This window comes from Ceratotherium simum, chromosome 23, assembly GCF_057802395.1.
Source record: "Ceratotherium simum simum isolate JZ-2026a chromosome 23, ASM5780239v1, whole genome shotgun sequence".
Lineage (NCBI taxonomy): Eukaryota > Metazoa > Chordata > Mammalia > Perissodactyla > Rhinocerotidae > Ceratotherium > Ceratotherium simum.
In genome coordinates, this window is record NC_141922.1 from 5753099 (window position 1) to 5776524 (window position 23426).

The 23426-nt window shown below is 48.5% G+C and overlaps 1 protein-coding gene across 2 annotated transcripts in view; it reads left to right on the forward strand.

The window, feature by feature from the left end:
• COL22A1 (collagen type XXII alpha 1 chain) overlaps positions 1-10086 on the forward strand; it is a 263198-nt gene extending 253112 nt beyond the window's left edge. For both annotated transcript variants that reach the window (XM_004431045.3, XM_087447112.1), the window contains exons 59-63: positions 1353-1532; positions 3039-3105; positions 5713-5895; positions 7758-7835; positions 9836-10086. In XM_004431045.3, the coding sequence (XP_004431102.2) occupies positions 1353-1532; positions 3039-3105; positions 5713-5895; positions 7758-7835; positions 9836-10023 (696 nt within the window). In that variant the 3' untranslated portion in view covers positions 10024-10086. The remainder of the gene's footprint in view (positions 1-1352; positions 1533-3038; positions 3106-5712; positions 5896-7757; positions 7836-9835) is intronic.
• Positions 10087-23426: the final 13340 nt, after the last annotated feature.

A 23426-nucleotide genomic window follows, 5' to 3' on the forward strand; every position in this document is an offset into this window, starting at 1 on the left:
GGCACTCCTGGGAACATTTGAAATATGGATGAGTCCTCTCACCGCAAAGCGATATTGAGATGTTTAATGAATAGGAAATGCTGTACCACAGTGTGATGGGGCCTCGGTATTCAGGTGCTTGAAGCTCCAGGACTCTCATCGACCCCGGAACTTAAGATCACCCACGGATGACAATGAGCCCATGAAATGCATCACACATGAGAAATTGAGGTGACTCCTTCGAATCTGGCTAAATTAATTTTTTTAATAATTCACTGCTCTTTTTGTTATTGTTGTAAAAGCAAGACAGACACACAGTTAAACAACGCAAATTGCAAAAAATGTGAATGCAACAAAAAGTAGGCACCCTGCCACCACGCCCTTTAGTCCATGTCCCCTTCCCAAGGTCCATCACTGTGCATTTGCCTTTTATCTTTCGAGTGTGTACATGTAGAACCGTGTGGGTATGTGTTATTGTTATCAATATGCAGACACCTTTTATTTACTCCACAATCTATCAGACTTGGTCCATTATTTGCTCCTTTTGTTTTGCCTCCAAGCACATATGTGGGAGATGTCTCCTAACTGCACAGTCTTCCTTTTCTCTGGCTCTGGGTCATGTTCATAGCCACGGCACCTTTCCAGTTATCATCTGTTTCTCTTCTTTTTCTCCCTGTTCCGCCCTCTCTCTGCTGCATGCCAGCAATGGAGTCCTGTTATACCCGGAGGCTGTTAATGTGGTCACCATATTTTCAGACCCACCGACAACTGGGCTTTGCTGGTTAGACACACAGTAGCACAGAAGGCAGAGGACTGGACGGTCCCATGGTTGCCATGGTTCCCAAAGCATTGATCCAGGACTTTAAACTTTGGGTCAGCGATGGGGAGAAAAGGGTCCCAGGCAGTGTCATCCTCTGTGGGCCCGCTAGAGCTGAGAGAAGGGAGCGGGAGATTACCTGCGAGGGAGACACTTCTGTCTAGAGAGTGCCGCTGTCCCTGCAGCGGACAGAGGACACACGGCGGCAGACGTGGGCCCGCAGCTCTGGCAGTCGTCTTGGTGACCGGCCTTCTCCAGGCAGGCGGATGCAGCCACACTACTGGCTGGAGCGCGGGATTGGGATTTGGAGACAGAATTCTTGTCTTGTCCTCTGCAGACTGCCTGCGTGACCTTGGGCAGGTGGCTTTGTCTCTCTGGGCCCCACGTCCTCATCTGTGCAACCAGCTCTGAGACAGGGGTCTGCCAGGACTGAGGTCTCCTTTCCAGTGCCCGGGAGCCAGAGACCTGGGGGATCCCTCCTGCGGCTGCAGCAGACTTGTCTGCCCCGGTGCACCTTCAGTCTTTTGCTCACTGACACGCCTCCTTCCTCCTCTAGGGAGATCCCGGGGTCAAAGGTGACAAAGGAGCTCCCGGCGGGAAGGGCCAGCCTGGGGACCCTGGAATCCCAGGCCACAAAGGCCACACAGGCCTGATGGGCCCCCAAGGACCACCTGGAGAGAATGGACCGGCTGGGCCCCCGGGGCCTCCAGGCCAGCCAGGATTTCCGGGACTGAGGGTAAGTGTGCTGGTGTTGCCTCACACTTGGGGCTCCTTGGAGCCTAAGGGAAGGTGTGTGGCCTTCAGAGGGGCCAGATTATAGATCCCAGTCACCTGTGTGACCAGGGGCAGGTTACTTTCCCTCTCTGAGCTGGCTCTTGCATGTCTGTCAAAAAGGGTAAGGATATCTTCTCCTAACAGGTTTGTTGTGATGATTCAGGAAAATAACGTGCATAGCTTAAGAAGTGCTCAAATGTAGAGTCCCTCTCCTGGTCTGCCTTCTGTCCCAGTGTAAGCAATCCTCCTTCCTTGGGCTGGAGAGCTCTTCTGCCCTAAGACCCTGTGCCAAAGTCGCCTGAGAAGACACAGCCAGCTCTGTGATCTGAGCTTCTCCTTGGGATGGCTCGCCATTAGGTCTGTGCCTGGCTTTTCCTCTCTTCTCTCTGCCCACCTGGGGTACTCGCTCTTCCCTCTGGGTCTCACTTTTGCCAAATGAAAAGCAAAGGCCTATTTAAAGCAGGTTTTTTTTTTTTTCTTTCAACATATTTTATTCCAGTGGCTGAACTCTTATTTTATGCAAACTTGTAACATCGGCTATAGGAAGAAAAAGACTGGCCCTGGTGGAAGCGTTGGTGGGGGCTGGTTTTCCAGTCCACATGGCCTCCCCTTCCCTTCTCAGTAGGCCACATGGTCCTCTAGAGACCCTCACAGTCCTCAGAGCATAGGTTTAGGGGATCTCCAGTGTCCCTGCCAGCTCTGACGCTCTGTGGTTCTGTCACTTCATGGTGGCCTGAGTTCCAGCCACCCTGAAAGAGGCTGGGCAGCCAGAGCCTGTCTCTCTGCCAAGTTCAGGGGCTGGAGGACTTGGTGGGCTTCCAAAGCCCCCTTGGGTCCTTACCAAGCCCTCCTGGTCCTGCCACTGCGGGTAAAAATGGACATTCTGGGACTGTCATAAAAGATTCTTGTCCAGAAAAATAAAGAGAATAAGGAAATGGAATCCATCTCATGCCATGCCCCATGCCAGATGCTGGGACTGCAGAGATGAACACAGTAAGACCCTCACCCTGGGCGGGTGGACACTGTCCTGAAGGAGTCATATGATGAGGAATGAGCCAATATGATGTGAGGAACACTCTCATAGATTCTTCTAAGAATAGTAAGTCACCATGTGAGCCTGGAGCCAAAGCAGGGGCAGACTCGGGGCCAGACCGCCCAGGTCCAGTGCTTGGAAAGTGATTTGTGCAGGAGGAGATACAGCTAAGGAATGGGAAGGGTGTGGAGGGAGGGGCAGCAGGGGCCTCAGAGAGCCTGAAGTCTGGGGTGCTGTATAAAATGGGATGATGCTGCCTGCATGACATGGTAAGGGGAAGAAAATTCTAGATGTGTAAAGGATTGGACGAGGAAAATGTGGTATGAAAATATGGTCGATATAGCCCACGACCCTCTTGGCTTCCTGAGCCATCAAGGGTCTTGGGTGGCAGGAGTTACTGGGAAGATAAATAACTCCACCTTTCCTCCCTCTTAGGGGGAATCTCCATCCCTGGACACCCTCCGGCGGCTCATCCAAGAAGAACTCAGCAAACAGCTGGAAAGTGAGTAGCTGGACTTTATCACAGCCGTTCAGATGCGGGCCTGGGTGCTTTTAAGTGCCTGGAAGCAGTGCTTTTGTTCATCCTTTGGTACTTCTGCAACCCAGTTTAGAAAAGGTGTCTGAAGATTAGCTTATGTGTAGAAATCAGGATTGAGGAGCACCTTGCAGGATCCAGCAGGGATCCAATAGATCCCTCTCTAAACTTCTTTGTAGTGAAGCTTGAGTTACTTCTTCTTGATTACCTCTAGTAGGGGCAGCTCACCATCAACAAAACCAGCTCTGCCACGATCAACCATTTATTCTGTGCCTTCAATCATTTATCTAATTAACAAGCAATTTGGTAGGCCTGCAGTGGGCCTCACAGAACTCTCTGCCCACCCTGGGGAAGAGATGGATAAGGAAACAGATAAGATGATTTCAATACAATAAGAAAAATTCTGTGATTTAATTTGGCACAAAGGGCATTGAAAGAGGACAGATGAAAGTACCTAAGATAATTCAGAGGGCAGGGAACAGATGAGGGAAGGCTTCCTGGAGGAGGGGCTGTCTGAGCTGGAAGAAAGGATGAGACCTCAGTCCTTTGGAATAGCATGTGCAAAGACTCCGAGGGGAGCAGGCACACACAGTGCTTTCAAGGAGCTAGAATCCTTTTAATCCTACTGTATTAAATTTATTGTTAAATCCTACAGTCTCGCATGAGCCTGACACATAGCAGACTCTCAGGGAGGAAGAAAGGTAGGAAGGTAATAGTAATAACGCCAGCTTGTAGGGCTTGCCATATGTCAGGTGGAGTTCTAAGCACTCGCACATGTTAACTCGTGGAAACCTCCCAGCCATCTCGTGGTTGGGAGCTGAGTTGCTAGGAGCCGAGAAGCTAAGTAACTTAGTGGAGGCCAAAGAGGTGGTAAATGTCTGACAAGGTTTGCATGCAGGCAGCCTCGCTGAAGATCCTCGCTCTTAACCACCATGTTCCCACTTCCCTTGGTAATGGAAACTGTTAGGACAAGAAGGTCACAGACAACTCTGTGACAGGGAAGATGAGAAATCCATGAGTCTTCCCAGGCACAGATGGACCAAATGGGAGGGCACAGTTATTTCATGTGGTCATGTCTTAGACAGTTATCTTGCACCTACCATATGTCAGTCTTTGAGTTGGGTACAGGGATGCAGCATTGAACAAGAAGACCCTCATCCTAGCCTTCTTGGAAAGTCCAGGAGAACATGGTCCATCTCCATTCACAGGAGAGCCAGAGACCATTACCTGGAGCAGATGGCAAGGAGCTGGGGTTGGGTGGGGAAGGGAGGGAGGTGATGAAAAGAGGGAAACCAAAGGCTGGAATGGTGGGTACCACTGGGTGGGTCTGTCCTGAGGTCTCCTGTCTAGGGGTCTCCACGTTCTGCCTTCTGGTTGTTAAATTTATCAGTGACAGAAATGGCCTCTGCCCTGGGAGAGTTTCCAGCCCAAGAGCAGAGACAAGACCTGTTTTGAATGAGTTCAGATGGAACATCTGTTGGGCTGAATCCTTTCTTCCAAACGACCTTTGGAGGAGGAAGCATCAACTCCACTTTAAAGATGAGAAAACCAAGACTCAGAGAAGTGAAGCTGTTTGCCCAGGTCTCAGAGCTAGACCACACCCTCCTGCCACCTCGTGTGCAAAGAAGGGGAGCAAATCACCGGGGTGCTCAGAGGACCCTGAGTCTGCCTTGGTCTTATCACCAAAACCCAGGGGGCTTAGGCAGCCCCCAGCCTCTCTGGGCTCAGTCACGTCATGTGCAAGATAAGAAGCTTAGCCTGATGGTCTGTAACTGTATAGGAAACAAAGACAGCTCTTGGTGGCCATTGGATGGGCACTATATCCCCAGTGCAGTAGAAACACGTGGCAGCCAGCAGTTGTACCTGTGGGTTTTTCAACCAATTCTGTAATCTTAACATTTTAGATATAAGGATCATTAATGACATCATATCTAGCCCTTCAGTTTATAGATGAGGAATTTGACACTCAAATAAGTCATTAAATAGCTTTGTGTAAGCCACTTAAATCCCGCCCCAAGCCTCAATTCTCCCAACTCAGTTACTACAACAACTCCTTCTACTGCTGCTGATGCTGATGCTGCTGTTACTGCTGTCAGTCCTTCCGTGATTGGAGCAGCCAGCGTCCACTGAGCACTTACCGTGTGCCAGGCACTATTCTGCACGCATTATCTCACTATCTCGTTACTCCATCCTCACACCGACCCAATGGGATGGGTGTTATTTCATTGCCTCCCTTTTATAGAAAAGGAAATGAAGGCTAAGAGAGGTCACGTGGCTCGCCCAAGCCACACAGCTGGCAGTGGCTGCACTGGGATCCCAGCCCAGGCAGCCTGGCTCCAGAGGCAGTGACAGTTATCAGCAACTGAATCAGCCCCTGTGGCCGGCCCCAGGCAGAAGGCGCACGTACAAGTCTGCACACGTGCTAAGTAGTGTGCTCCTGGTGTGGTTTATATTGGTGGTGTTCTGCCATTGTTATTGTCTCTCCAGTTTTGAGCTTTGCCGTGAGTTGCCATCCTGTCCTTTGTCTTTTATCTCTCTTTCATGAAATGCCTCTCTGTTTTTCCTGCTCCATAGCCAAACTTGCCTACCTCCTGGCCCAGATGCCCCCAACGCATGTGAAGTCATCTCAAGGCAGACCTGGGCCCCCAGGGCCCCCTGGAAAAGATGGGCTTCCAGGCCGGGCAGGCCTGATGGGGGAGCCAGGACGGCCCGGGCAGGTGGGTCTGGAAGGACCTTCTGGACCAATAGGTCCCAAAGGTGGGTGAGGACCCGGAGGAGATGTGCTTTATGGTCTGCAGGGGGGCTGAGAAGGAACTAGCATGTGAGGCGCACCTCCAACTGAATATGCATAATTTATTCCATTCTCATCCCTGTAGCTTGGTAACACCCTGAATTTTGGCATCATATAATTTTTTCATATGTATAAGAGGTTTTCATACTTGACATTTTTGCAAAATTATGCTTCTGCCAGGAAGACTGGATCAGTTCCCTCCTGCTCTCTTGTTCTCTCTCTGTTTCCACGGCTCGAGTTGAAGGGAGTGGTACAAAATTCCCCTTTTCCCCTTCTGAGCTTAGAACTAACTGAGGAGTAAGATGTTTAATCTCCAGGCAAGTGCGCATTAAACGCCAGCTTTAAAATGGAAAAAGTGGCTTGGAACTGCAGCTAAAAATGGCTGCTACCTCTCCAGCTCTTAGGTAGACTGCCTTACCTGGACATAGGTGCTCTGGACAGGTGGGTCTCTCCTCAAGGGCAGCGCAAGTCCCACTTCACCTAGCGCGGGGTGGCAGCAGGTCAAAATACCCTATCTCTGCAGCAGACAGATGTGAAAGTGAGGAGCGACCTGAAGCCAAACTCACCAACCTGATCATTCACTCCTGCTCTCAGGCGAGGGATAAACATGGGGTGGGGAAAAAGCCCAGGGTGTGGCTTCAGCTGCCACTTCGTGCCTTGGGGTTAAAGAAATGGATGTCCCTAACATCTTCCTCTTTCAATCTTCCATTCCCTAATTCTTTATTCATTCATTTATTCTTTGTAGTGTTTCTCCTTACTGAACTTGTTAAATTCATGTGCAAGTCCTACCTATATGGTTTCCTAAAACAAAATACATGAAATAAATGTCAGTAAGAAAGCATAAAGTATGGAACACTTCAGACTGTGACAGAATACTGGCCAAATGTAATAATTATAACAATAAACAAGAATGGTGTACAGTCTCTATGAACTTGCAAAATTTAAGTTTGGATTACAAAAGAATATATAACATTGCGTATTGGAGATATTCTGGAAACGACGTGGAAAAAAGTGAATGATGAAAAAAAAGTTGACAAAGACAGTTTAGTTAAATCTGTACAGTATTAACTCACATATAATCTTAAATATTCTCCCATGGGCCGTGGACCCTTTCTCCTCTGAAGGTCTGTTGTGGTTTTAAACTCCTGTGATGGTGCTTATCACATTCTGCTTCATATTTCGAATGCTCTCTGTGCCCTGTTTTGTCTATCCTATTAGATTTCAGGCTTCTTGAGAGTAGAGTTTTGTCTTATGTATATGCCCATATGACCTGGGATGCTAAATTTGCTCATTGCCCAGTTCCTTCTTGAAAAAAGGTCAGGTGAAATGCTTTGAGAACCTGGGGAAGTGTAGACATGTGTGAGTGGATGTATGTGGACATATGTTATGTATAGGAGAGAGTGTGTGGGTGTGTGCACTCGGTTTCTGTGTTTGAGTGAATCTGTATGTGTATAAGGGCGTGTGTATACATTTGCTAATATGTGTGTGAATGTGTGTATGTGTGTATGTAATTGAGAAGTTATGTGCTTGAGTAAATATTTACGAGTAAATACATGTATTTAAGCATGTTTCTAGGAGGGAATGTCCATTTATTTTGGTGTTCACATGTGTGTATTTCTGAATGTGAGTATGTACGTGAGTGTGAATGTATGTCAGTGAGTGTGTGAACAGGAATTATGGGTCCGAGTGTGGAGTGTGTGTGAGCAAGCGTGGTTTTGACTAGAAGGCTGCAGCAGCACAGTGCTGGCCCTGCCCCTCCTGCAGGCTGGGACCCTGTCTCTGCCCTGTCGTGGGTCTCTACCACCAGATGGCATGTTTTTCTCACCAGGGGAGCGAGGAGCCAAAGGTGACCCTGGTGCACCTGGTGTTGGCCTCCGAGGCGAGATGGGACCCCCTGGAATCCCAGGTAAGGATGGTGTCTGGAACCCCAGGGTGGGGGTGGCCGTCCACGATGGGGTGAGAAACACACAGCGGCTCTCCACCTGCATCACCATAGGCCTCAGGAACGGCCGGGAGAAACGGGTAGGTGTAACTGACCAGGAGACAGGAACACCGATTTGTTTTTATTAAATCTTTCTCAAATGCCAGCTTCTTGACTTATTAACAAAACTGCAGTATACCCCATGAGTTCTTGAAGTGTAACCCATGAGTTAAAACTCCTATGACATGGTCCTGACAAAAGCTAATTTGCAATAAACAGGTCTGGGCAATGCTGGGGACCGGGTTCCCTTTTAGTCGTTCCTAATGCACATGAATTTCTTACACGTGCTAAGGAACCGTGCATAAGAAATAATGTTTATTTTGTTTAAGCCAGCATTTCCCAAACTCGCTTGAATGTGGAACGCTTTTTCTTCCACTTTGCATGTGTTCATACCACATTACTATTTCTCAGAACATATTTTGAGGGATGCTGGCCAAGGGGCAGCATGGCCAGCAGTTCTGGCTCGTCTGGGGCTGAGGGGGTTCCTGGGACATGGCACTTTTCAGTTTTAAAACCTGGACAAGTTTGTCACCCTACCTAGTGGCTATATGGGAAGATCTCTAGATTGGAGCAGTATCGTGTTCCAAGGTGAGGCTCAGAAGCAGAAGGTGGAAGAAATTAGGCTGATTGTTACAAACTCCACCTCACTGAGGCTTCTATTTTTATTTAATTCTAGTTTATATGATTACCTGAGATCATTTCCTAACATTAGGCCTATAGATAATTTTAATTTTAGTATTTATATCTTCTTGGTTTTTCAGATTTCCTACAGTCGACATGTATTGTTATTCTCATGAGAGGATAACTAGAAATACATTGTAAATATTTATTTTTGACAGCTTACCTTCCAATAACTTATAATATTGAGAATATTTTTTAAAATAAGGCAATTTCAAGTAAAGATTAAAAGGCAGGACAGAAACCCTTTAAAAGGGGCAGATAACTGCCAATATGAGGTTGAGATAATCACAGTACTTCAGTAGTTCCCAGATGAAGGAATGAATCATTGCTTGTCTCAAAATTTGGTCTCGGCAGGACTATGGATGAAATGACTACTACCAAAGCATTCACGAATTTTAGAATTTATGAAATGACTAAAGATCTTTTAAAGGGAAAAGTCTATTTTTTGTTTATGTTATAGGGGGACTCAGATTTTTTAACATGGTGATTGCTAAGACTTAAGAGGCGTTATCATTGTTAGGGTTGACTACAATACTTAGCGCTGAGCTTCTCAGTTGCCAAAACAGAGAGAGAGATCAATTGATTACATACGATATTATGATGCTGAATAGGTGGAGGCATAGAAGTTATATTATTTTCTGCATCTAAATTTTGGGCTATCTAAGTGTCAGTTACATCCAACTTACATTGCCTTTGACTATGATTTGCAGAATAGATAAATGTAGTCCAAATATATGGTTCAAATTTAGCATTTAGATAAAGCTTAGAAACTACGAAATATTTGGGACAAGTTGGATATTGGATAATGGAATGTCTCCAGGTATCTCTAAAGACGCATGAATTGGGGCTTATGATTAATGATGAGGACTTGATGTCCCACTTCCAACTCAGGTACATCTCCTAGACCCTGTAAGAACATAGAAAGCCTGGTTTCACATCTACCTCATGGTGGAGAACATGTTCCGTAACTGGTCTACACTTGTTTATTTCTCTCCCATGGCGCCCTGATTACTGTCTTTGTCCAAACAGTTAAGACAACCCCTTCTGCAGATGAAGGCACTCCCACTACCTGATATCCAGGTGGACCATTCTGATTACTCAGGGCAGAGCCCCCAGACCATGGGGTATTCTTTCTGAGGGTGTTTCAAGTCCTCAGTTCACACTGAAGGAAGCAGTGAAAGCAGGGCTCATTTTCTCCAGAGGGAACTTGAACCAACTACTGTTTCTTTTGCTTCTTGTACCAGGTCAACCTGGAGAACCTGGCTACGCTAAAGATGGGCTCCCTGGGGGTCCCGGCCCTCAAGGGGAGACAGGACCAGCTGGACATCCTGGCCCCCCAGGCCCTCCTGGCCCCCCTGGCCAGTGTGACCCCTCCCAGTGTGCCTACTTTGCCAGCCTCGCTGCCAGATCTGGTAATGTGAAGGGCCCCTAGAAGATTCGGGAACGCCAGGAGATGGCGGTGGACTTCTGAAACTTGAACTCAGAGCCTGACGGAAAGCCAGAGGTCTTGAAACAGTTCAGCCATGTGTTTTTTCTTTCTTTTATCACTTGTTTTTGTTTTATTTTCCTGCGAGACCTCAAAATTATTAAAACCAACAGATGCTGCCGGTCGGTCAGATTATTATTAATATTATTATTATTGTTAATTATTATTATTATTTCATATGGTAATACGTTTTGAGGTTTTTTTCCTTTCCTCTAAAGTTGGGAAAACTTGATTTGTGGGGCAGTGCATTATTTTTCTCGGTTCTTCTGACAGCCCCCACTGAAGCGTAACTGCCCATTTTAAGGAAACACTTGGTGCTATGAAACCCTGCTCAGATGCTCGCCAACTTGACCTCTTTCCTCAAAAGGAAAGTTTAAGAAAATGAGGCAAAGAGTTTCCATTTTTGGTCGTGCCCAGAGGTTGCCCAAGAAGAAACTATCCGAAAGTCACCACTTCCCAGGAGAGACAAGTGAAGCAGGAAGAGAAAGAATTTGCAGACATGAAGATTGTTCTCACCTGCTGATGGAAAGCGTGCGTGGAGAGCACAGAATTGGTCCTTTGGGAGCAAATGTGGCCACCTTGGTGTTTCAAGCTTGCAGAAGTGCAATGATGGCACTTGGGTTGGCAAAGCTTCATGGAATCCTATGTCGAGGCCAAAGATGGGGAAGCTGGTGTGGAGAAAGCATCCCTTGAGCATTAATTTGGCTTCCAAGCCATGGATAGGTCTCCTTCAAGCTCCTTACTGTTGGTTTCACTCACTTGAATTATAAAATAAGGGGTCTGGTGACCACGCCCATGTTTTCCTGACAGAAGGCAGTCGGCTGGGGCACTGGCCAGAGCTGGGAAATCTGTGCCTCCAGGGTTCTGCCTCCGAAAGAAATTATGTTGAGTGTATGTGTGCATGTGACATGCCCAGCATGAAAATGTGCTCAATAAATCCTAGTCTCCTCCTCCTCGGTTCCGCATGACGACTCCTTTCTTGCCTCCTTCGTCCACCTGCATGTGACCCCTCAAGGACAGGGATCAGTCATTTTCCTCTGGGAGGCCTAGCGCAGAGCCACACGTCCAGTCCGTGTGCTGAAGGCACAGGTGGGTGAGTGAGTGTGTGTGGCTGAGCTAGTTCCGGGCAATTCGTTATCATACCCATCATTGGGGCCGCTCTGCATTTTACATTATGGAAGAAGCCATTTGGATGTGCCTGTCTCTGCAGGATCACAGTGGGGAGGGAGTGAAGGAAGGGTGGCAAATTGGTTTCAGCAAGACTGAGGGCCTCATCCTGCCAAGGTGTGTCCAGAGGCTGAGTGATTTACCAGTGGTCTAAAAGAATACTCTTTCAGCATTTGTTCATGTCTTGATTGATTTATTGATTGGTTGATCCATCCATTCATTTGTCCATCACCCAAGCAGTCCCCACACACAGACTCATACAGCATATGCTTATCAAGCACCTCCTTTTTATCACCTCCATTCTAGCTTATTCTAATTGATTTGGGAACCAGGAGTACAAACATCCAAAGATGTTGGAAGATTCCATGTGTAGAAAATTATTATTGCAATGATTTTAAAATAGGATGCAGGGCCGGCCGTGGCTTAGTGGTTAAGTGCGCGCACTCCGCTGCTGGCGGCCCGGGTTCGGATCCCCGGCGCGCACAGATGCACCGCTTCTCCGGCCTCGGCCGCGTCCCACATACAGCAACTAGAAGGATGTGCAGCTATGACATACAACTATCTACTGGGGCTTTGGGGGAAAAAATAAATAAATAAAAATCTTTAAAATAGGATGCAAGACGTGGTCCTCTTGTTCAGCTGGTTAGTGCTGATTCTGGGGGATTGATGTGTGTCAGGATCCAGAGGAAGCAGCTCCTGTCAGTGCAGAATGAGAGGACCTCCTCCCTGAGCCCTTTCACGTTTACCATCTCTGTGTATTCTCACAACTGTATAAGACACACGGATATTGTGTGCATAGAATACGCTTTTCCATTTGAAGAAACAATCTCAGAGACCTTAGAAATCCTCTAATCCAGGGACTTAAAAAGTTGTGACCATGATTCATGGCAAGAATTACAATTTCTTTGTGACTTAGTAGATGCATATGTAAATATAAAACAAGAAGAGTTTGACGATACGATATTTATCCTGACCACACACAATGCCCTCTAACATTTGCTATTCTATTTCATTAAAAAAAAAATGTTCCAGGAGCTGGCCTGGTGGCGTAGAGGTTAAGTTTGCGTGCTCCGCTTCAGTGGCCCGAGTTTCGCAGGTTCAGATCCTGGGCGCAGACCCACGCACTGCTTATCAAGCTGTGCTGTGGTGGCATCCCATATAACGTAGAGGATGATGGGCATGGATGTTAGCCCAGGGCCAATCTTCCTCAGCAAAAAGAGGAAGATTGGCATCAGAAGTTAGCTCAGGGCTAATCTTCCTCACAGACACACAAAAATGCTCATCACAGCCCACTAAATAGATCTTGTGACCCACCAATGGGTTGCAACCTGCAGTTTGAAAAATAGTTCTTTAGTCTAAAGGGAAACTGAGACACAGAGGGAGCCTGTCTCAGGCCACAGAGCCTTGGGTAGAATCCATTTCTCCGATGCCCTGAATGTTTTTTTCTCTTCACATTTCATTTTGCTCCTGTATTTTAAGCTGTTCATTGTATGCACTAAGAATAGAACTAGGAGAAGGGTTTTATACAACAGAAAGAAGGATTTGGGTAAGACTAAAGACTGTTTTGATTATTGGGGTTCTCAGACACTCAGGTGGGAGTGAGAAGGGCCATGGGCCTTCCTCTTCTGGGATCTTAGCGATATTCCGTTCCAGGTGTGGCTGGGAGTGGCTGTATCTGTAGACAGCAGGAGGAATGCATCAACCATACTCATTCCAGGCATGGGGCTTGGTGGGTCTCTGGAAACAGAGATGAAAGAATCAGCAGCATTGAGTATTTTGATAGCTTCCAATTTAAAATATATTAAAATGGTAGACAATGGAAGTATGTGGCGGGGAAGGGATTAGGGAGTGGACTTAGAAGACAGCACACTTTAATTTCCTTAGAAAACTTCCATCAGCCTTGACAGGACAAGTACTTCTCTGGGGAGATACATCCAAGCACACCACCCATTCTAATGGTCTCATTTAGTGGATATTGATCAGTGTGTTGCTCATACTGATGATGCTCATGGTCTCAGGACTAAGAACCGTAGCAAGTCAGCATTATAGGTTAAAAGAAACATCACAACAGTATTTTTAAACCATGCTCCTGTGAGACCTCAGGGTTCTAGAGGGGCCTTACGAGTAGCCAGGAGGACAGAAGAACCAAAAGGGGGGGCTTCAGTGCCCCCCAACCAGAAAAGTTCAGATTGCTTCTCTTTGTGCTTTTGAAAGCAGATGTTTTTCATGCCGCACTGCATTTCTTTGGTGTTTCCCTGATTTCAGTGTCCCTAAAGAATGCAGTCCTGTGCATGGGGCCAGTGTCCCACCTCAAGCGTCCATCACAGCGTTTCTCCACTCTTTGGCCTCATGGCTCCCTCCAATGCCCTGGAAGGCCTTTCAGCCCAGAAGTGCAGGAGAATGAACCCCCTTCAGGATGACCCTCAGTTACTGGGGGATGGGAGCCACAGGAGAAAGGCCTCCAGCCTCCCTTACTCTGGAAAGATCATTCTGAAGTATAATCTGCATGGTTCCTCAGACTGTCCCCAGGACCCCTAATAGCCCACAAGGGTGACAGACTCAATAACACATTCTTATGGCTGTCCCTGCTTCCCTGCCTCAGTCTCCCGGGTAAACCACCTGCACCTACATCATTGGATCAGGATCTGCTTTAAGGGAAACTCCACCATGATGGGTCTCCACAGACGTCCCTTGTAAGTACAGGGTTCCTGAGCCAATGCAACTCTTCTACACACCAGGACATTGGAGCAGCCAAAGCGGACGGGCCTGACTCATGTTCTCACAGCAAAAGTGGGGCAGGCATGCACAGGAGCTCTGTTCTGGGGCAGCTCAGTTGTCCATTTCCAGTCACCAGGGACAGTCCCCAGGACCACCAGGGTGGGGCTTAGTTTAGGTGACAGTTGCTTGCCCAGCACTCAGGGTGAGGAGCAGCCTCTGGGAGGCCAGTCCTGACCTCACACTTGCATTTACCTGCCTGGGTCCCCTGTCCACCTTGCAGAGCCTTTGGACGTGAGCACTGATGAGGTCGTCAGTGTTGAGATCTGGGGTTCCTGCCCAGGGAACTGTCATCCTGGGCAACTCAAGATGAAAAACTCGAGACTTCATCAATATAGAAAAGTATCTGCTTCTCCCCACCCCACATTCTTCCAGGCCACTCTTCATTTTCTTTGCTTCTGAGATCAGAGGTCACTTTTAATTCAAGTATGTGTGTTTTTCTTCTCTTTCTTGTGGCTTATTGGGGATCTTTCAGCAAACGGCAGCAGGCACATCTCTCCTCTCCTTCCCCACCTCCTTGGGACTGGGTTACTCTTCCTTTTGGTTATAATGGTTCCCGAAATATAAAATCCAGAAGCCACAGTAGGGAGGAAAAAACCCTCACTGGGTGACTCTGCAGGGCTCAGATGTCCCCTGACTCCCATAGGAGGAGCAAAAGTCGGGTCCAGGATTTCTAAATTAACCATGCAAGTTCAATCCACTTCCATGATCCTCGGATGCTAAAGGCCTCCGGTGAGCCCAGGAAGAGTGTGACGTATTTAGTGAGGTGGGACAGGACTCTGTCAAGGGCCATACAACAGGACTGGGGCTTTCCTCCCTTTAGTGTGTCATGAGAGGTCATTGGCTTCAGTGTCACCCAGTGTGTGAATGAAGTCCCAGCGTATGAGTGAAGGACAGAACCAGAGCCACTTCAGTGAGATCCCTAAACTAAGGTGTCATATAGAAACCCCAGGGTATTAAGAGAGTGGGGCAGAAAGTTCCAGATCATACAAGCACCAGCAGATGCAGAGGAACTTCCCCCAGACCTTTGTTCCAACACCTGCTATGCAGCAGCACTAGGGTACAAGTGTGGCCACAGGGTAGCTCCTGCCCCCAAGAAGCAATCATCTGGTGACAGAAGCACACAGCACAGCATGAGGGACTCAGGCCAAACTGTAAAATAAGCTCCCAGGTGGTAGATCTGGTCTCCAAGACAGAGCCTGCCTGGGGCAGTAGAATGCGAGGAGGGCACTGTTCACAAGAAGGTGGGCTTTAAACATGTCTGGGGCATTTTGAAATGCAGAGGGAATGATGTTCCAGCGTGTGGGAGCATTGCAAACAAGGACCGGGAATGTCTAGAAAATCACTGTTAATCACAGCCAAAAGGCAGCCTGGCGATCACAGGCCAGGGGTTCCCCACCACTGGTCCAGGGTGAAACATTCTGGTCCAAGCCCGGTGGGGCCAGGGCCCAATGGGATGAGCTGGGCAGAAAGCCAAACCCAGTATACCCCATTTAGAGGATGATCTTTCATTCTGAGACTGGGGTCTGGCTAATTTTTAGGGTTTAGGTCTTATACTGAGAGAAAAAATTGTGTCAGGTGGAAGGGGGGAGTAATATTTGTGTGTTTGCTTTTTATCTCCTCATCCGCCAAAATAAAGAGCTCTAATATCTTCATATCAGTTCCCAAGATTCGAGAAAAACAAAACTCTCAGTTCTTAATTACCACATCTGGGAACCCCTGGTATAATTCAAATCCTGATTTTATTTTTGAACAAGTGGGAAAAATGAGGCTTAGAAAGTTAGAGTGATTTTCCCCAAGTTCATAACCATGGGGTACAAAGTATTGGGTACAAAGTCTCATTCCATGTGTTCAGTGAGTCCCCAATAAGCCAGATGATCAAATTTTACAGAGAGTTTGCTTTTAACACTACAAATTGTAGGACCCGCTCCAGAATCACTGAATCAGGATCTCTGGGGGATAGTGTTGAGTAATCTGTTTCGAAAAGTCTTCTCAGGAGAGTCTCAAACCTGTGGGGTCTGGGAATCTCCACCTTACCCCAAACCTTTCCTGGCACCTCCCTCCCAAGCTGAGCAGCCTGATTGCCTCGTGCCAGCCCAGTTTCCAGAGTTAACAGCTACTGCAACCCAAGCTCAGGGGCTCAGGGTATAGGCAAACCCAGAACTTGGCCAGACTCCAACACCCCCAAAGACGTTAAGACCTGCAAGGATGAGATGGTTCATCTTTATCATCTGAGAATGCTGCTGTGTGTTTGGAAGAGACAGATAATGCACATCAGTGGCCCAGAGAGTTGGGCTCAAACCTGCTGTCTCCAGCATTTTCTAGCCAACACTCACTTTCCACCTGCCAACTGCTACAGCCAGAGGACCCATCTCTGCCACCTTCTCTTCTTTTCTTGGAACGCCCCAAGGAAGGTGCAGAGAGAGTTGATTCTGTGCCCTAGAAGGAGAAGGCTTGGTGCCTGGCATGGACGCTCAATGGATGCACAGTAGATGTTCAATAAATGACGACTGAGACTAGGGGCTTCCCAAAGACCACCAGGTGTGTTTGGGATATGAGGCATCTCCTGTGTGGGATTGGTAATAAAATCTCACTCTTCTTTCAGCTGGAGGAAGGGGATGGTGTGGAAGCCTGCCATATTGATCTTACTCAAGAACCTCTGTCCTCCATGCAGGGTACAACTCTGATTTCTTGTAGAGGGCAGGTTAGAGGATCCTTGATCAGCAGCTCTCAACCCCTGGCTTCTGTGAGCCAAGATTTGCAAGAACTCCCCCTGATTGAGTTCAGACAATCTGCAGGGCTGAGCTGCCCCTATTCAGCTGTTAATTTGTCTCACTCAGGTCCTTAGTGAGCTGTCCAGGTGAGGAGGCCCACCTGTTGCCTTACACATTCCAGCAGGTGCGAACCTGGGGCCCTCAGTTTAATAACTGAATAACCTCAGTGTCAGTTTCCTTCTCTGTTAAATGGAATTAACACATACTTCCCAGGATTTGTGAGAGGCTTAATTTTTTTTCTTCCAACTTTATTGAGATATAATGGATACATGACATTGTGTGAGCTTGAGGTATACGACATAATGGTTTGGTATATGTATATATTGCAAAATGATTACCACAGTAATGTTGGTTGACACATAGAAGCAGAGCACCCTGATCCATCCTTTACAATCCTCTCATTTGTCACCCTTTAAGAGCAATTGAGTCAACCTTGCTCATCTGTTTACTGAAATCCCAGTGGAGAAACCCTACCTTTCAGACCAAATAGTTACTTTACATGTTTTTCAAAGCATGTTCCCTTAGGTTTTTTCATTTATTCCTTACAACGCACCTGTGTGGGGCCGGACATGGCTGTTTGCCCCTACAGCCATTAGGAAACTGTGTCAGAGGGGATTGCCCACCTGCCAAACTCACACACACAGCTCACTTCTCTGACTCCCTAGAGAATTACGCTGAGGGACCAGGGAGCCTGCGAACTGCAGCTGTGGTCGGGGCCGCCTTTGTCTATTTCCCACCAGTGCTTTCTAAGGAGTAACTGCTTTCTCCTGGCTGTACACACAGGGCTAACTCCAAATGCTCACCTGGGGAAAAGTGATGGCATTTACTAAATTATTAAAAGGAGGGGGTGCATTTCTGGCTCATTTTGACATGGTTGGGGAGGTGCTATTTTAAGGCAATAATTCTGTTTCTCTACCTTTTCTTTTCTTTCCAATTGGGAGCATCTATCTCCATTTTCCTTTTGTGGCGCTATTTTGTGAAGTCAGGGTTATGAGTATACTGCAGGTGGCTGTAAATAGTAAGTTATTAAAGCCATCTAAAACCAGGGAACTGGCTGGGAGGTTCATTTGGGAAGGGAGAGAACATGGAGTAAGGGATGTTTCTGTCGGCAAGACATTTGAGACCAGAAAGGTGCATAAAACAAAGCAACACTAGACACAGACCATTGCCAGACCAATTTCCCGTTCCTACAACCTCTCCTAGGGAGTTGTTGGTTATTGTCTTCACCTCTTATAACCCTGAGGTTCGGGAAATGGAGTGAAAATGAGGATGCCAGCCCTCTTCTGAGAGGTGCACTTGTAAGGAGGTCTCACTCTGACAACTTGACCTTTGGCTGCGTAGTTAACCACGATCCTTTGTGTCTGACAGGACAAGCTGTTGCTATGGAGACGTTTTTGAGGTTCTCTAGCCCAGGTTCACCTTGGTTCCCTTCTGGAATGTTTCCTGTAGTCTGGGAAGAATGGAGAACTTGGCAGGGATTCCTGAGCTGGCTGCCTTTCCGAGCAGGTCTTATTCCCCAATGGTCTCAGAGGTCGGGGATACAACAGACAAAGGACATGGCAGAGACAGGGCTGGAAGACATGTGTCCATTCCCAAAAGGATGCTCGCCTGTTTAAGCTCAGCAGATATGGCGCCAGGTGCTGGGGACAGCAAGGTGAACAGGATACAGACCCACTCTCGTGGAGGTCACCGTGTAGAGGGAATGGTATATAATTAACTTCACAACACTATCTTGGGCAACACACAGGGAGACAAACACAAAAGCAACAGAGCCTTACAATTTAATTTCATTAGTTCTATGAAAGATAAAATCTATAGATATTCTGGAAAACTCTACAATACAAATAAAAATATTATTATCTGCCAGTTATTGTGCCCACTGTGTGCCTGGAGCCTGCACACTTTCTCTCACAACCATCGTGGGGGGCAATGTTTTCAGCCTCGTTTTTATGGGAAGTGGACGGCGACTAGAGGCGTGAAGTGACTCTTGCCAGGTCACAGAGCAGTCAGTCAGCAGTCGAGTCCCGATAGAAACTTGGGCTGTGGTGCCAGCTCCTCCTCCCGCCTGGCCACCCTGAGTAAGCAGACGTGGGGCGGGCCTGGCTTTTGGTGAGACTTCTCTTCATTTCTACTCCCTTAATCAGCAACTCCAGCACCTCTTTCTGCGAAACACACACTGGGGAATCCTTCGTTTCTATTTTTCAGTCATGTTTTCAGGGAACAAGAGTTGTCTGATTTTGACGGGAACCTGTTGAGATGAACAGGAACCTGCACACCCCCTGGTGGGGGAGAAATGACTTGAGGGGCCTGCCTGAGGCTTTTGGGGCCTTGGAGAATCGAGACTGTTGCGATGGGGCCGCTCAGTGCACTGGGGGGGGGAGCCTCGGAAGCGCCTCCCTAGGTGTCTGCCACCTGTACTATGCGCACTTCTCCTCAGGGTTCTGCCGACTAGAAGGCCTCGTGTTTTCTGGTGGCCTGGTTCCTGAGGGAGGCTGAGGAGTGAAGTGGGCAGTGCCTGGCCATGGAGATGGGGTGACCACCCCAACTCTTCTTTTCTCCCCACTCAGAGAGAAGAGGTGAAATCAGCTCCCAGACTACTCTGTGTGGGAGCTTCCCTTTTCTTAGCCTTCTCTAGAACCAGAGCTGAGAGATGTAATTTTATCCAGGAACTTGGAGGTGCAGGGGAGGGAGGGTGGCTGCCCTTTTCGGGGCAGCATCACAAGACATAGCTGCTGAGACGCTGGCCCTTCCATCATCATCCACGGTGGCCTTGCAAGTCCTCACCTGCCTGCTGCTCCCTCTTTCTTGTTCCCTTCCTCCTCCTCTCCCTCCCCTCTGCTCTCAGCTGGCTCTCTCCTCTTCCTCACTCTCACCCTTCCCTCTCTCTTACTCTCCCTCCCTCACCTCCCCCTCTCCATCTCTGGCCCTTTGCTTCATCATTTCTCTCCAAGACAGGGATCCCAGGGTTCATCTCCCATCTCATCCTCTCTTACCCTCCCCTCCTCATCCTTGACTACTCTCTGCCTGCCCCTCTCCCCTCGTCACCCTCCCACTTCCTCTCTGGTTTGCTCTCTACCCCTCTCTCTGTCTCTCTCTCTCTCCATCTTTCTCTCTGTCTCTCTCCCTCTCTGTCTCTCTCTCCCTCTGTCTCTCTTCTTTATCTCCATCTATCAATTCCCCTACCTCTGACAAATTCAACCCCTTCCCCCCAACTCTGCTGTCTGTCTCTCTCCCTTTTCGCCTCTCTTGGTGTCTCTCTGCCCTTTTCAGTCTCTCTCCCTCTATTTTTTTCTTTCTCTTATACATTTTCAGCCTGGCATTTTTCACATTACTGGCTCTGCCCTCCTTTTGACTTTCTCCCCCATCTCTTCCTGGCTCTCCCCACTCTGCCTCTCTCCTCTCTGCCTCCCAGGACCTCCTACCTCCCCTCACCCCTGCTTTCATTCAGACCTCCCTCCAGGACTGCCCCTCTCCCCTCTGGAAGCTTCAGACTTCCAGGCCCTGTTTTCACTCTTGCATGCTTGGAGCCAAGGCCGAGCCAGCCTCCATTCTCCGGGCCCTGGAGACAGAGGCCCAGGGATTTCTTCTACAGAGAAGCTCTGATTGTGGAGCCCCTTCACCTGGCCTGCCCTCCAGCCCACCCATTCATTGCACAATGTTGTGAGATGCATAATACATTCCATACTAGCCCAGAGCTTCCCGATTGGGTTTTTTCCCCTGAAGTCTAATGGAATTCTGCTGCAATTAGGTAAGACCCTCTTTGCCTTCTGGTGAGAAGAGGGCTCTTTGCTTTGTCTGATGAAGTGTGAACTTGTCAAGGGCTTTTCCTTGTGTAGGGTCCATTTGTTAGAGCCTCTGCTTAGGAGGCTCAGAAAGCGTGGTCATCAACAGGCACATTCTGTGTGTCTGCAATTCTAATGGAATTGATGATTTTCTTATACATACTCACTTTGGGACTGAGGGACAGAGATGGGACTTCCTCCCCATCTTGGTCAGTTGGTCCAAGCAGCCTCCATTCTCTCTGCAGCCCCATGAGGAGGCACGTACCTCCCAGCTTGGTCTTGCATCAACTCCCAGGCTGCATGTTCGGAATCTCTGGAGCACGCCCATTCCTGGATTCAGAAGCTGTAGGGTGGTGACTTGTACCCCCAGCTCCTCCTTCCAGGCACTTCTCATCATGTGGCCACCTGGTCTCCTCTGAATGGCGTGGCAGGCGTTCATGGCCTGGCCTCAGCTGCCTCTCTGGTCCCAACTCAGAGGATTACAGTCTCCAAATCCTTCCCCCACTAGCCACACCCAGGACCTTCAGGCCCCTCAGTGTCCTGCTGTTTCCTGCAAAGGGGGCCCCTGTGCCAGGATGCCCTTGCAGTTGTCCACTTCACCCTCTGCCCTGGCCCCTGCCAGCTCCCCTTACTTGTTTTCAGGGTCCACTCAGGCTTCATGGTTGTAGTGGAGGCTGTGTGATCTCAATCACACTGCTGTCAAGTCCCTCACCTCACCCAGATGCTGACACTCCAACCGCTGCAGCCCCCCATGGAGGTCCTTCTCACTCACTACAGCTGTGGCATCCTGAGTGGGCTGCCCTCTCCCTCACCCCCTGCATAGTCACCCCCCTCACCCTGCTGGGGCTCTGACCCCCACCCTGGGCATCCCCTGTCACCTTGTTTGGGATCTGTGCTTATCTGTTTTCAACACTCTTTCTCATTTGCCCAGCAGAATGCTAACCCCTCGAGGACCCAAATAGACCCATCTCAAAGCATCACCCAGTGAGTGGAGTCAGACAGTGGCCTTTCTGTACACACAGGCTGCCCAACCACCAGGTGGGAGAAGAGACCGACCCAGGGAAGGCGGGTGAAAATCTGCTTCCTCCCTGTCTCTCCAGAGCCCTGCCCTCCCCTCAGGGTCTCTTCCTTGAATTCCACTCCCTCCTCAAGCCCTGGGAGCTGGGCGCTGCCATTCCCAACCTCTACCCAAGACGGGGCGCATTCCTCCTTCTACAGAACTTCCCCGAACACCTGAGAGAAGAGAACATTTCCAGGTGCCATTTGACTAAATACCGAGAGATAAAAGAGGAAAGAGATACAGAAGATGCAAGTGGTGTGCAAAAGTAGAACATTCACACTCAGAGGTTCTGTTCAGGTCAGCTACACTGCATACCCTGAGGACTTATCTGGCTTTTTCTGCACCTTCCTCTCACCACCAGTTGACATCTGCATGTGTTGGTCATCTCCTGGACAAATTGGCCCCCTTGAAAATGTAGAAATATCTCAGATAGTAAGATGAAGGTGTCTCTTCATCCCACCACCTCAGCCTTTCCCATCCTTCTCCGTCCATCCATCCCAAACTACTGCGTTGTATAGTCTTGCCTCTCTCCTGCCTGGATGGGCACCAGTGTCATCTCTCTGGTCCCCCCACCTCAGCCTTTCTTCACTCCTGCCCCCAGAACACTCATTTGAGGGCTCAGTGCTGAAGAATCTGCTCCCAGGCTCAGTGCTTTCTACTAACGCTCTGCTGCCTGAAGCCCCCACACACTAACCTTCACTGGGCTCCGACCTATGCCCGACACTGCTGGCATCTTTCACAAATGTTGTTTCATTTAATTCCTCCAACTGTATTGTGAGGTGGGTTTTATGATGAGCTTTTGCAGGATGCAGACACTGAAGAGGTGAAATGACTTGTCCAGGATGAAGCAAACCCTGAGTGGAAGAATTGAATGAAATCCAAGCACCCAGCTCCAGGTCCAGAGCTTTCTGTTATGATGCAGTCAAGAGGAGTTGTCCCAGCTGGGGAAGAGGCTGCCTTCTTGCCAAGAGTATCACATTCCCAGGTCTGCCTTCCAGAAAATGGGCCGCTTCCCTAAGGTGGTGTGGATTGATTTTAAGATGAAATAAGGAGATAAGTTAGGGAAAAGTCACTCTCTCCTTTTTTCTCTCTGTGGGTCAATTAGCGCTTACTTGGTGAGTACCATTTCTCCACCAGCATGAGTGATGCCCAAGAGAACCACAAAACTTTGTCTTTGCTGTAAAAGACAGATGGGGAAAGAAGATACAGCTACACAAGTGGCCTCGCTGGGCTGGGCTACATAAATCCAGCTCCACACGGTGATCTGTCGCTCATCCCTCTGTGGCCCACATATGTGCTTGACCACTAGCAGTATGACCATTTGCTAAAGGTCTGAACCCCCGTCCCTTCCACCATCAACGTTAGGGCCACATGTGCATTTTACAGAGGAGGAAGCCGGTGCGTGGTGGAGCCAGGGTTTAATGCCCATCCCGCCTGGTTCCTCTGGATTAGCAGGCTTCCTGGTTTGGCTCTTCCTTTACTTTCAGTCCTTTGGATCTTTGAAGGCCGTGGTCAGGTGGGGCCCCCTTGAGCCTTCTCTTCTCTAGACCAAACACCCTCATCCCCAAGTTGCATGCCAGAGGAGGGCTTCCTTCTGTGAGTTTTGGGAGTGATGAGAGAAACTGGTACATGAGAGGGGTAAGACTCTTGAAACAAGCTCTAGCAGAGTTCTACTGCCTGACATTCTCCTGGAAGGGCTGTCTGCGGAAAGGGACACAAGGTGGTGGGAGAAGTGTGGGGCTTCCTTTTGGGATCATTGTCCTGGACCCTCTTGGTTCAAGATCAAAGAGA